The 12,301-nt window shown below is 38.6% G+C and overlaps 1 protein-coding gene across 8 annotated transcripts in view; it reads right to left on the bottom strand.

The window, feature by feature from the left end:
• The window catches only part of CACNA2D3 (calcium voltage-gated channel auxiliary subunit alpha2delta 3), a 1,117,495-nt gene that overhangs the window by 185,743 nt on the left and 919,451 nt on the right, over nucleotides 1–12,301 (bottom strand). Inside the window, exon 35 of one of the 8 annotated variants that reach the window (XM_061618249.1) lies at nucleotides 9,536–9,602. The exons of the other annotated variants lie outside the window; for them this stretch is intronic. Within the exon in view, the coding sequence (XP_061474233.1) occupies nucleotides 9,554–9,602 (49 nt within the window). The 3' untranslated portion in view covers nucleotides 9,536–9,553. Of the gene's footprint in view, nucleotides 1–9,535; nucleotides 9,603–12,301 lie in introns of those variants that run through there. 8 annotated transcript variants of the gene reach the window in all.

Below are 12,301 nucleotides of genomic sequence, written 5' to 3'. Positions count from 1 at the left end.
AGCAAGTACTTTACTATAGTTCACACATCATTCTAAGTGCCTTTCAGTACAGTTTTCTTTATAACATGGAAGGCCTATAATGCAGGTACATCCTTTGTCCCAAGACCCCCATATTATAAGAGTTTTCACTATATACCACTTTAACAGTCATGGAGAACCTGGAAATTGAAGTTGGTTAAGCTTGCTGGGAATTTCAGCTCTGTTAGGTTAGCACCTTTAACAGACTACAGTTCCCAGGATTCTGTGGTATAATATATTCTCAACCATGGCATATGCCAGGACAAGTGGTATAATAATGCTTTAAATCTACGGTGTGGATGTGACCAATATGAAATAAAAACTGTGATGCACTTTGTATGATTACTAAAAATTAGAACTACTACATTAGTAATAAAAAACTCCTCCCACTGGAACATCAATTATATCAATTACATATAATTAAATTATTTTGTTTTGTATCACAAAAAGAGAGAGAAAGCAAACTCTCCAACTATACCTGATTCAAATCCAATACTATCAGGCAGATCAGAAATTCACACCTACATCCATAAAGCAACCCATTGATAGGTCATTACCAAATTATCTTCTGTATACTGCATCATCCCAAAATATAATTAGCACCAATTTGTTATCACACCTGCATATACCAAAGGAATCATAAAAGAAAAATGATCCGTTTGGCTCTTAACCAATTTCTTCACCTGTTCCAAAATAGCTTTCTTTCTTCTGGACTATGAACATATAGAAGTTAGATCCAAACTTACTTAAACGAGATTCATTGAAATTGTTAAAACTTAGGTTTACTCTGAGTATGTCTAGATTCAACCCACATTGTCTAATCTGCATGAAAAAATAATTAGTTTGAATGGAAATCACAGTGATATTTTATTTTGTTTGGAAATATAACATCTATGTTCCAGTTTAAATTATCACCTAGCAGGTTTTGTGAAACCCTGGAGAATAATTGTCACTCAGATTAGACAATATTGAGTGGCAATAATTACAATAATGAGTGAGATGGACAATGAAGCAGACCTGGCATGAAGCAGATTCCTAAACTGTAGTAACAAATATGACTAGCGTTGTGGTTCCCTTCATATCACTGTATGATCATTCCAAGCTAGACATTGATATACTATGCTGAGAGGTAGCTGGCTGAAAAGATCTGTGCTGGTTTCTGATAGGAAGGTTTGCTGCTAATAAGAAAAAAGATCACAAAATGCTCCTTTAAATAATCTGTCATGTTTCAAATTTTTATTTGTACATTAAGTACAAATGCATTCAAGAGGGGTTTTTTTGCCTCCTTTGATCTGTAAAGCTCATTTAAGTCTCTAGCATTTATGAAACCTTTCCAAAGTAAACAGATAAAAGGAGGATCAGAACTGACACATATAGATTTGTACAGTTTTGACAACTCGTCAGGCGATCCTCATATGAAAAAGTGACAAAGAGATGTCTTCTTGACATTGAGATGCTCTGTTGCAGGGTTGATACTGACGATCATAAACATGCTCTAAGAAAACAGAGACACTATATAGAATGCTTTCTATTAATATTTTGGCAGTGCCCAAATACAAAAGACAATGGAAAGTGTGTTTCATTTAAATATTTTCAACTATATTAATGCTATGCAGTTTTAGAAGGTACAAAACATTTTATTAATACTTGGTGAGAGTGTTAAAATCTAGGGAGAAAATCCTTTGCAATCAAACATTCCCAGCATCTCACAGAAACTCCAGGGATATGTTATTCAACAATTGCAACCTATACCACATCCTAAAATACATTTTTCCTGACTGGAAAATGTATACTGTGGCTTCCTAACAACTGTTTCCAAACTAATAATGTGTTAATAATGAGTGACAGTGATACCCAATTATTTCCATCTGCAAGGGGAGCACATTTTTCCTTGCACAATGGGACATACCCTTCCTAGGGATGGGAGAAAAATTTGATTTAGTTCACATTTTAATGCAAGCCTAGCTAATTTGCACTTTCTGAAACAATGTGCAAACAAACCACAGCTATCCTTCAAAATTCCCACTCTCTGAATTTTGCAATACAGGTCTTCAACCAAAACAAACATGTGTAAAAATGCATATTTTAGGGGAAACAGTGCATAACAATGCATATGTTAGTGAAAATAATAGACCAAAATTCATTATTAGGGGAAATAGCTTGCCCAAATGAGTACATTAGGCAAATTACATTAAAATGGATATGTTAGGAAAACTTCTCACTAAAACACTGATGAATTTTTGTGAGGACAACGTGATTACTGGGCGTAGCGTGGGTTATGTTTGGAGCCAATCTGACAAGAGATGGAAGAAGCTTGAGCTCAAAAGTGAACACAGTACTTTTCCCCATCAATGGAAACTATCATTCACATAATTTATTGTGTACATTATGTGAATTATCAAATGTAATGTTATAAATAATAATTTATAACATTTTTTTCTCCACATAACACATATAGGGAGAAAGTGAGGACCAGAATTTCCATTTAAGGAGGGTTTTCTCACCCTTTTGCTCACTATTATCACATTATACTGTGTGAAACCTGTCGATCCAATTTTATACTTGAAGAAAATCAAGTATAACATAAATGGATGCTAATTTTTGGAATGTTTATGTGGTTAGCTAATCTGTTTACAAGTAAACATCATATGAAAAGGGTATATAATTTTCTTCTCCCATAGGGAATTGAACTGAAAGTTAACATTTTGAATAAGATCAAATATAGCACTTTGGCAGAGCAAGAAATGTTAATATTATTTAGCAGCTTATGGGTATTGCTCAACTTTAAGTGCTTTAGTTTCTAAAAAATGCATTTTAATGCTTACAAGTAATTCTGTTCATGTCACTAATGTATTCAGACCAGAGCTTGGAAAAGTTACTTTTTTGAACTACAACTCCCATCAGCCCTAGGCAACATGGCCACTGGATTAGGCTGATGGGAGCTGTAGTTCAAAAAAGTAACTTTTCCAAGCTCTGACATGTCGTTTCATTCAAATATATGTCTTTATTTATTTGATCAATACTGAAAGAATATATTCTGTAGAAATTCATTCTAAATTAGGCATGAACACTCTCACGCAAAATCCTCACTGGAAGACACCATGCCTTTACCCTGGATGGACATATGCATTTACACAGGCTTCACTAAAATTTCGATATAACTTACTTTTCATGCCAAATGATGCAGAACAATGTATAGTTATATTCACTAATAAGCAAAAAAACCCTTGCAGTTTAAGAACGTACCTATAGCCCATAGATATTTCTATTAAACTTTAAAAAGCAGGGAAATTGGGCAGCTATAGTCAATGCACCAGGGGAGCAGAACACCTGACCTCCTCTCTGAGATATTGTACTGCCCTACAAATTTGTCAAAATGCAAACACAATTTGGGTTGGTCTTTCACAGTCCACTTCCTGTGTATCCTGGAAGAATTTGGTGACATGTGCCTCTGAGCATACGGTGACTAGTGGCAACACCTGCCATCTTCAAAGATGGAGAATTACATTTTTGTATGTTAACTGGTGTTCTTCTTTGCTTCTTTTCTGTGTTACTACTGCTTCTACAGAGAATGTAACCTAGAAAATTATATTTCCCTCATTATTCATCCTACAAATCTGTGTCAAATTTATTTTTATTAATTTCAAAGCCTTTTTATTGGTAAATGTCATATGATGGCAAAGACAGCCTTTCGTGTTTCAAACTGGAGGTTATGTTCTATTTCTATTTTGGATGCATTAACAGTTGAAACTAAACTGCAATTTGATGTAAAATCAGACTGATTACAATATGTTGCTACTTCAGGAATGACTGTAGCAGTTGGAAAAAATAAACTTGGCCTGCCCAAGATGCATATTTTCAGCCTGCTATGCTTAAACTATTCCACTTAAGGAAAGGTGGGCATGTTCAATTAAAAACATAGAGCACACCTAGAATTTTGCTAGAATATATTTCACCTCCCACTGTTTTATCTTGTGCAAACTGAGACACTCCTAATGCCCATTGGGAACTATTCTGCAGAATAGTTGCTGCCATTAATCCACAATTGTTTTTGGAGCTTTTTGTTTAGTGTTTCAAAGTGTTGCTGTACTTCACATATTCACAGAAATAGAAGCAAAAGAAAATGATTTCCTATAGGAAACTTCACTAAAATTGCAAAGTAAATCAAACATATTTAAAGTGACTATCTGAACTACATCAACTGTTTTAATATTGTTGCATCTTCCTGTTAAAACAAGATCAGCACAGCACGTCTTGTTTGTTATTTGGACTGATTGCTGGTGTTGCCACCACTCTCCAAATGCTCAGAGGCACATGTTACCAAATTCTTCCAAGCTACACAGTGGATTGGACTGTGAACGACCAACCCAAATTTGGAGCAGGCAGGAAGGGGAGGAGAATGGCAGATTTGTTCATTTGCATGTTTATTGAGTTCAGTGGGATTTACTCCTGTGCAATCATGCTTAGGACAGGATAGGTAAAACTGACCATGGAGAGGGAGGCCTGGAGTGGGCAGGGGAGGAGGAAGAAGGTAGCGGGGAGGAGAGGAAGAATGGAGGAGGAAGGGAGAGGGGAAATGCAGGTCTGATCATTTCCATGCTTATTGAGTTCAGTGGTATTTACTCATGTACAATCATGGCTAGGATAGGTAAAACTGACTATGGGGTGGAGGAGGGGAGGGGAGAGTAGAGGGAAAGAGGAAGGGGGAAGAGGGGAGCAGAAGGAGAGGAAGGGGGAAGGAGGGGATTGGAAGGGGAGGGGGAGGGGGAGGGGGAAGGAAGGAGGAGGGAAGGGGCAAAAGGGAGGTGAGGTGAGGGAGGATGAGGGGAGGGCAGGTTTGATCATTGGCATGCTTATTGAATACAGTAGGTTTTACTCCCATGCAGTCATGCTTAGGATAGGTAAAACTGACCATGGGGGAGGAGGAGGGGGATGGGAGAGGGGGAGGAGGAGGGGGATGGGAGAGGGGGAGGAGGAGCGGGAAGGAGGGGATTGGAATGGAGAGTGAAGGGGAAGAGGGAGGGGATAGGAGAGAGGAGGAGGGGAGGGCAGGAAGGGGAGGGGGAGGGAGGAGATTGGATGGGTGGGCACTGGACAGAGGGGAAGCTCCTTTGCTTTCCAAAAGGAAAACACTGTGAATAGTATCATTCTTTTTCAGGGTTTCCCCCACCTTTTTATTCTACAGCAGGCACATGTAGCCTCCCACCCAAATTTAAACCAAAGCTGTCCCTGGCCACATCCACACCAGGCCTTTATTTCACTTTATACAGTCATGGCTTCTCCCAAAGAATCCTGGGAAGTGTAGTTAGTGAAGGGTGCTGAGAGTTGTTAGGAGATGCCCTGTTCCCCTCACACAGCTTCAGTCAGAGCGGCTGACTGTTAAATCAGTCTGGCCACTGGACCTCTGTCAGGGGAATAGGAGTCTCCTCTCAGACCCCTTCACAAACTACATTTCCCAGGATTCTTTGGGGGAAGCCATGACTGTCTCATGTGAAATCAAAGTCTGGTGTGGGTGTGGCCCCCTAATTAGGCAAGCCCAGCAGCTGTGAGTCTGGCTTTTAGAACACTGACAGTTGGTTCTTACTGAGCATTACCTGGCCTTCACTGAGTTCAGTGCTAAATTTCTTAAATTAATTAAAAATCAGCCAGGCATTTTTTTAACTTTTAAACTGCAGAAGATGAAGGTCAGAGTATGGGACAAGGTCAGTGATAGGATTACAGGTACTCAGTGAACATGGCTGATTAATTTCCACCAATTATGAGAAAAAAGTCCAAAAAGGGGTGTGGGTTTTCTCTCTCTCTCTTTTTACATTTTGAACTCTCGATTCTCTCTGACTGTTTTGTGTATCGCCATGAAAATTTAGAGGGTTGTTAAGCAAGCATTTCTGAGTTCAGGACTATACTTTTTGTAAGATTTGTTTTCAAATGAGCTTATGTGAAGCATCAGAATGGCATGGGGATATTTTCAAGTTAACATTGCGGAATGTGAAAAATCCATGCTGACTATAGTATACAGCCACTCTTGTGGCTGTATAATCTCAGAGACTGTGCTTAAGCACATCTAGGCTATCTGTTCATTTATTGGTGTTTTTTCTTATGGCGTTTTAGTTACTGTAGGGAATAAGCACTAGTGTTATTTTCTTCCTTCACAGATTTTTTAACACCTTTCAGGGACGGCATAATTGTATCCGATACACTGTAATAATATTAATGGTTTTTGTGGTCACACTTTTAACATACACAATAGCCCATCTTAAAGCTCTCGGCTGGTTTTCTTTCTGGGTGTTGTCTTACAATGAATGTCAGCAACCCCTGGCCAAAGCAGATATTACTACAGACTCATGCAACTCTCCTCTTGTAACTCTACCTACTCATGTAACTCTGAATCCCACTTTTTGTATGATATGTTCTCTGTATAGATTAAACAAATAGGGTGATGAAATACACCCCTGTCTCACACCCTTTCCTATTGGGAACCAATCGGTTTCTGTCCTTACAGTAGCCTCTTGTCCAGAGTATAGGTTGCGCATCAGGGCAGTCAGATGCTGTAGCACACCTTAGGGCTGCTAAGTTAATTATTTATTCTCAGTATTTATTCCCAAGCCTCATAGAATGTATATAGAGGTCCTACACTCCTAGAGCTAAAAAGTGAAAGCACTTGGCACTGAAATCTAATTCACTTATAGAACCATGTTATGACTTTTTACTCAGAAGTAAGTCACCCTGTGTTCAATGGGGCTTCCTTCCTAGTAAGTGTGTTTAGGATTTTAGCTATAGTCTGGGAAAACAGCTAATGACATTTGGAAAGAAGCAGCTTATAAATTCGTTCAATTACAGCTGGTTTGAATATTTGAGTGGTGAACTTATATTTCTGTGAAACATACATTTGCTGCTTCACTCCTATAACCGCATCATCACAGAAAGAGTGTAAGGAGGTTGAAGTGCTACCACACAGATCCCTCCTAAAACTTGTGCTCTATCATATCATTTTAAGCCAAATCATTTTAAGGGACCTGCTATTTAGATATAAAAAGCACAGGCAAACAGAGGCCTGAGATGAACTTCACAAAATCAAATCTCAGGCCAACAACAACAACAACAATCTCCTTCAGTACAATCTGGTAACACAGCACAGTCATTGGTCATGAGGCCTAGCACCTTGTGCAACTCTTAGATGCCAGAAGAGAGATAATTTTGTCACCTTCCTCCCTTTGCATACCAAACCTTTTACAATCAAATTCGAACCAATCTTAGATCTTAACTCTCTTTGATAATTATTTTATCTCCTCCTTTCTCCACCTATATCCACTGGGACTGTAAAGCTACCAAATCATTCCTTCCTTGGCAAGTCAGTCACATTTATTTATTTATTCACTGAAATTTACTGTTCACAAAAAATGTCACGATGCTCTTATTTTACTCCATCATGAGAATTGTGTAAATGGAGACCCCAAACCCTCCTTCACCCTTCATGCTGTGTAGATATCTTTAGGAAACTAATATAAAGTCTCCATGTCAGCTCAATACCTTGTACTTCCTCTTCTTCCACCATTAAATGAATATTACCTATTCATATCAAATTGCTTAGGATACAGCCTTGGCTACATTCCATGTTAGTGTCATGCTGCATATACCTGGAGGGCTGTCATATAGCAGAAGGAAAAGGCTTCTCTGCTGCCTCAGACAGCAGGACTAGGTATAATGGACTTAAGTTGCAGGTAGAGATGGGTGAGAATTTCAATACAGTTCACATTTTCAACAGAATTTATCAAATTCGCATTTTCCAAATCAGTATGAGAAACAAAACACAGCCATCCACATTTATTAGAATTTTGTGATGCAGTTCACCAACTAAACAATATTTACAAAAATGTATATATCAGGAGAAAGTGTGCATAAAAATGAATATATGAAAATAACATGTAAAAATGCATTAGATAATGAGAAATGACTTGAAAAAATGTTTACCTTTGTTAAAACTGCTTACAAAAAGGTGTTTATTAAGAGAAATTTCACTAAAATGTTGGAGAATTTTCATGAGGATTTTTTTTAAAAAAACAACCCCGCAAATTGCTGCAGAAATGGGGAGAAATGAATTTAAGACTGGAAATATTAGAAACTGAGAGAACCGAAATTGACAAATCTTTCCATCCCTAGTTGCAGGAAGATAGATTTCAGTTGAACATCTTGATGGTAAGAGCAGTTCTGATGTTCTAGAAAGTCTTCCCTGGTATACTTACCTCTGATAAAAAAGGAAAAGCAGTTCAACAATGGATCTAATTTTCTTGTGACGCAGTCAGTTCTTCCTCTTAGATGGTCTTTAAGCAATGGCTGGAAAATTATGTTACAGATGCTCTAACTCTGGATGTCCTGTATTGAGCAGAAAGTTGGACTAGATGGCCTACAAGGCTTCCTCCAGTTCTATGGTTCTAAGCTTCCAGAAAACAACTAAGAGATCCTCTGGTTAGATATACTGTATCTTCTAAATATGGAGAGAGGAGACTAGAAAGATTGAAGGAGGTTTGGGGTCAAGTGTGCACACTCAAGGACAACCCTTAACCTCACCATTTAATAGTCCCTATCTCTATCCAAATCTGTCATAAAGATGCATTAATCCTGCTTTATTTCCTGAATAGAGAGAGCTTCTCCACTGTGGGGAATCCATTAATATATTCTTGTTAAAATTAATTAATGCAAGAGGATTCTAAACAACAAACAAGAGATGAGAATCAATATCTAACCCAATGTTGCATCCCAGGGAAACCTAATTAGATTTACTTCCTGCTTCCAGCACAGCTTTTAAATTTACTTTTAACAAAAACATTAGCTTCGATTCAGCTAAAGCTAGTTTTGATTACATGAATGAAAAATTTGGACCAAATGAAATTAACTCCACACACGTCCCATTTGCTTTCAGAGGAACTGAGGCTGCAGTACTTATCATACTTACCTGGGAATAAACCCAAATATTCTCAATGCAGATTACTTCTGAGTACCCATGTTTAGGATAGTATTGTCAGTTACGATTCATTTTTGCTGACTTGGGACAATTACCTTATTCTGTTGAAAGTATAATAGTCTGAGTCTACCGTAAAAACTGCATTTCAAATGAACTAGTCAAAAATAACTTTCACTGGAAAACGTAAAAAGCAATCCAGTTTTGTATTCTTGTTGACAACTACAGATGCTCAAAAAATATGGGCTAACTTGTTTCCAATTGTTTTTTTAAATAGAAGATTCATTTCATAATCAGTGGGATATAGAATGACAAAAATTATTGATTGGAGCAGCCAAACCATAACCATAATGGCTTTCTTATATAATCCTTATTTTCTTTCAGGCTCCTACATTCTCTAAAGCCCCTATATTTTGGAAAATAATTTAAACGTTGCACATCATCAAATGCAATTTATTTCTTCATATCAGGTGGAAAGAAAGAAAATAAACCAAGACCCATGTATAACATGTTGAGGAATTATTTCCAGGATTTGATCCTGAGTTTTCTTCTTCCAAGTCTAACAAATTTGTAACTGCATCACGCTTCTGCATTCAGACAGCAGTTTATTCTGTCTTCCCAATGTTTCCTGAAATTGATAATTTCCACATTTTATTTGATCATTCATACATATTTTTTTTAAAGTGTGAAAAACATTGTAAAAAGCAATTCCAACACAGACGCAGACTGGGATAAGACCTCTACTTAAAAGGCTTGTTGAAAGAGGAAAGTCTTTAGTAGGCTTCAAAAAGATAACTGAGATGGTGCCTGTCTAATATTTAAGGGGAGGGAATTGCTTTGCAATGGGTAGATGACACTCATTATTATTATTATTTTTATTATTTTATTTATTATTATTTATTTATTAAATTTATATACCGCCCGACTAGCAATAGCTCTCTGGGCGGTGAACATAAAACAGCATAAAAATACAATAAATAACAAAACAATACTAAAATACAAGCAACAATCCAACACAATAAACATTTTTAAAATTAAATCAGTGTAACTTAAAATGCTTCAGAGAATAGGAAGGTTTTGACCTGGCGCCGGAAGGAGAGCAGAGTCGGCGCCAGGCGTACTTCCTCAGGGAGGAAATTTCATTCACATCAGTGAGTGTAGCATGACACAATAATGAACACCACTGGACATATCACTACTCCCCCACCTTTTCCGCACATGCCCATTTCTGTTCACCCATGATTCCCCTTTGAAAATGGCAGTATGCAAGTATACCATCTATATGAAGTATATGCCATCTATATGAAGCCCTTGGGAGCGGTCATCAGGAGATTTGGGGCAAGGTGTCAGGAGTAGGCTGATGATATCCAGCTCTATTTCTCTGTAACATCTAAATCAGGAGAGGTCGTGCAAGCCCTGGACAGCTGCCTGGACTCTTTGGTGGGCTGGATGGTGGGCTGGATGAGGGCCAATAAACTCAGTCTGAATTCTAGCAAGATGCAGGGGCTGTGCGTTGGTGGTTCCCAAGTTCAGATAATTGGTCAGTTGCCTGCTTTGGGTGGGGTTGTACTCCCTCTGAAAGAGCAGGTCCATAGTCTGGGGGTGCTCCTGGATCCATCTTTGGCGCCAGAGGCCCAGGTGACCTCCGTGGCTACGAGTGCCTTTTACTAGCTTTGGCTGGTAAGACAGCTGTGGCAGTTTCTGGACCGGGATAGCCTGACCACTGTTGTCCATGCACTTGTAACCTCCACGCTGGATTACTGTAATACGCTCTATGTGGGGCTGCCCTTGAGGTTGGTCCAGAAACTGCAGCTGGTGCAAAATGCGGCAGCGAGACTGCTCACTGGGGCAGGGTACTGCGAGCATGTCACCCCGCTGCTGAAATAACTGCACTGGCTGTCCATTTGCTACCGGGCCAAGTTCAAGGTTCTAGTTTTGGTGTACAAAGCCCTATACAGCTTGGGACCAGGATACCTGAAAGACCGTCTTATTCCTTATATACCCAGTCGATCACTGCGCTCTGCAGGTGAGGGCCTCCTGCAGATACCATCGTATCAGGAGGTCCATTCTGCACAACATGGGAAGTGGACCTTTAGTGTGGCAGCATCTACCCTGTGGAATTCCCTCCCCTTAAATATTAGACAGGCGCCATCTCTGTTATTTTTTCAGTGGCTATTGAAGACCTTCCTCTTTCAACAAGCTTTTTAAGTTGAGACCTTATCCCAGTCTGCATCTATGTTGGAATTGCTTTTTAATATGTTTTTAAAGCTTTTTTTTAAAAAAAATGTTTTTAACCTTTTTTAAATATGTCTTCAAAGCTTTTTTTAAAAAAATGTTTTTAAAGATGTTTTGTTTTAATGTATTTTAAAGTCTGTTTTGATGATGTTTTAAAGTGTTTTTAGTGCTTTTGTCTGAAGCCCTGGGCTCCTGCTGGGAGGAAGGGCAGGATATAAATCAAATAATAAATAAATTCCGTAAGGCAAAAGTGTGAAAAGAAAGTTAGAAATCAGGAAAGGAGCGCTACCAGAATAACCAGTAAAACTAACATAATAACCTTTTGTCTGAATCCACCCTTAGCTGAGGTCACTCAGTGTTTTCTAAAGGGTGACTGAAGCCATGAAAGAATAGCTCTCTTCACACGACATAACTATGGAGAGTAAACTTTCAATCGGGAAGAGAATGACACCTTTGCACATTAAGGGTTGGTTCACATTGCGATTTAATGTGAGATGGGTTCTACTTGCTTTCCCCTTTAATTCGCAGCAATCACATGACGTAGGAGGCAAATGGAAGGCATCCCACTGCTTTTAGCTTTTAATCCGCAGCAAATCAATCCAATTTTAATCCGAAAAGGGAAGGAAAAAACTTCTGTGGAGCTTGTAGACGCTTAGCACCGATGCTTTTGTGAGTCCACACCCACTCTCTCCTCCTCCCTTTGTTATGTCACTTCCTGCTAGCTCCCATTCTGCAAGTCTGCTGCAAATGGTGTGTGTTTTTCTTTCCCCCCTAACTTGTGCAAAAAAGTATAACATTGTTCAAACAAATATTTGTATTTCTGCTGGATTCTGAAAATACAAATAATCAAACTTGAGGATTTTTTCTTTTTTTATGAAACTTACTCTGGGACAAACTGAGCATGCTCGGTTGCCAAGGTAACAAGAGGAAGTCATAGTTTACCTTAAGAGGCTATGGTCATTAGGAAGCTGTGTGATTAACCCTTCCCCTTCAGTATGAATGGAAAACAGCAATTGGAAGACAGGAAGTGTGATCTTTAAATTCCCATCGTGATGGAAAAAGCTTTGTCTTTAAAATGGAGCTCAGCTCCCA

The sequence above is a fragment of the Rhineura floridana genome, chromosome 3 (genome assembly GCF_030035675.1).
Source record: "Rhineura floridana isolate rRhiFlo1 chromosome 3, rRhiFlo1.hap2, whole genome shotgun sequence".
NCBI classification, from domain to species: domain Eukaryota; kingdom Metazoa; phylum Chordata; class Lepidosauria; order Squamata; family Rhineuridae; genus Rhineura; species Rhineura floridana.
Note: the sequence above shows the minus strand (reverse complement) of the source record. Positions and strands in the feature narration are given on the sequence as shown.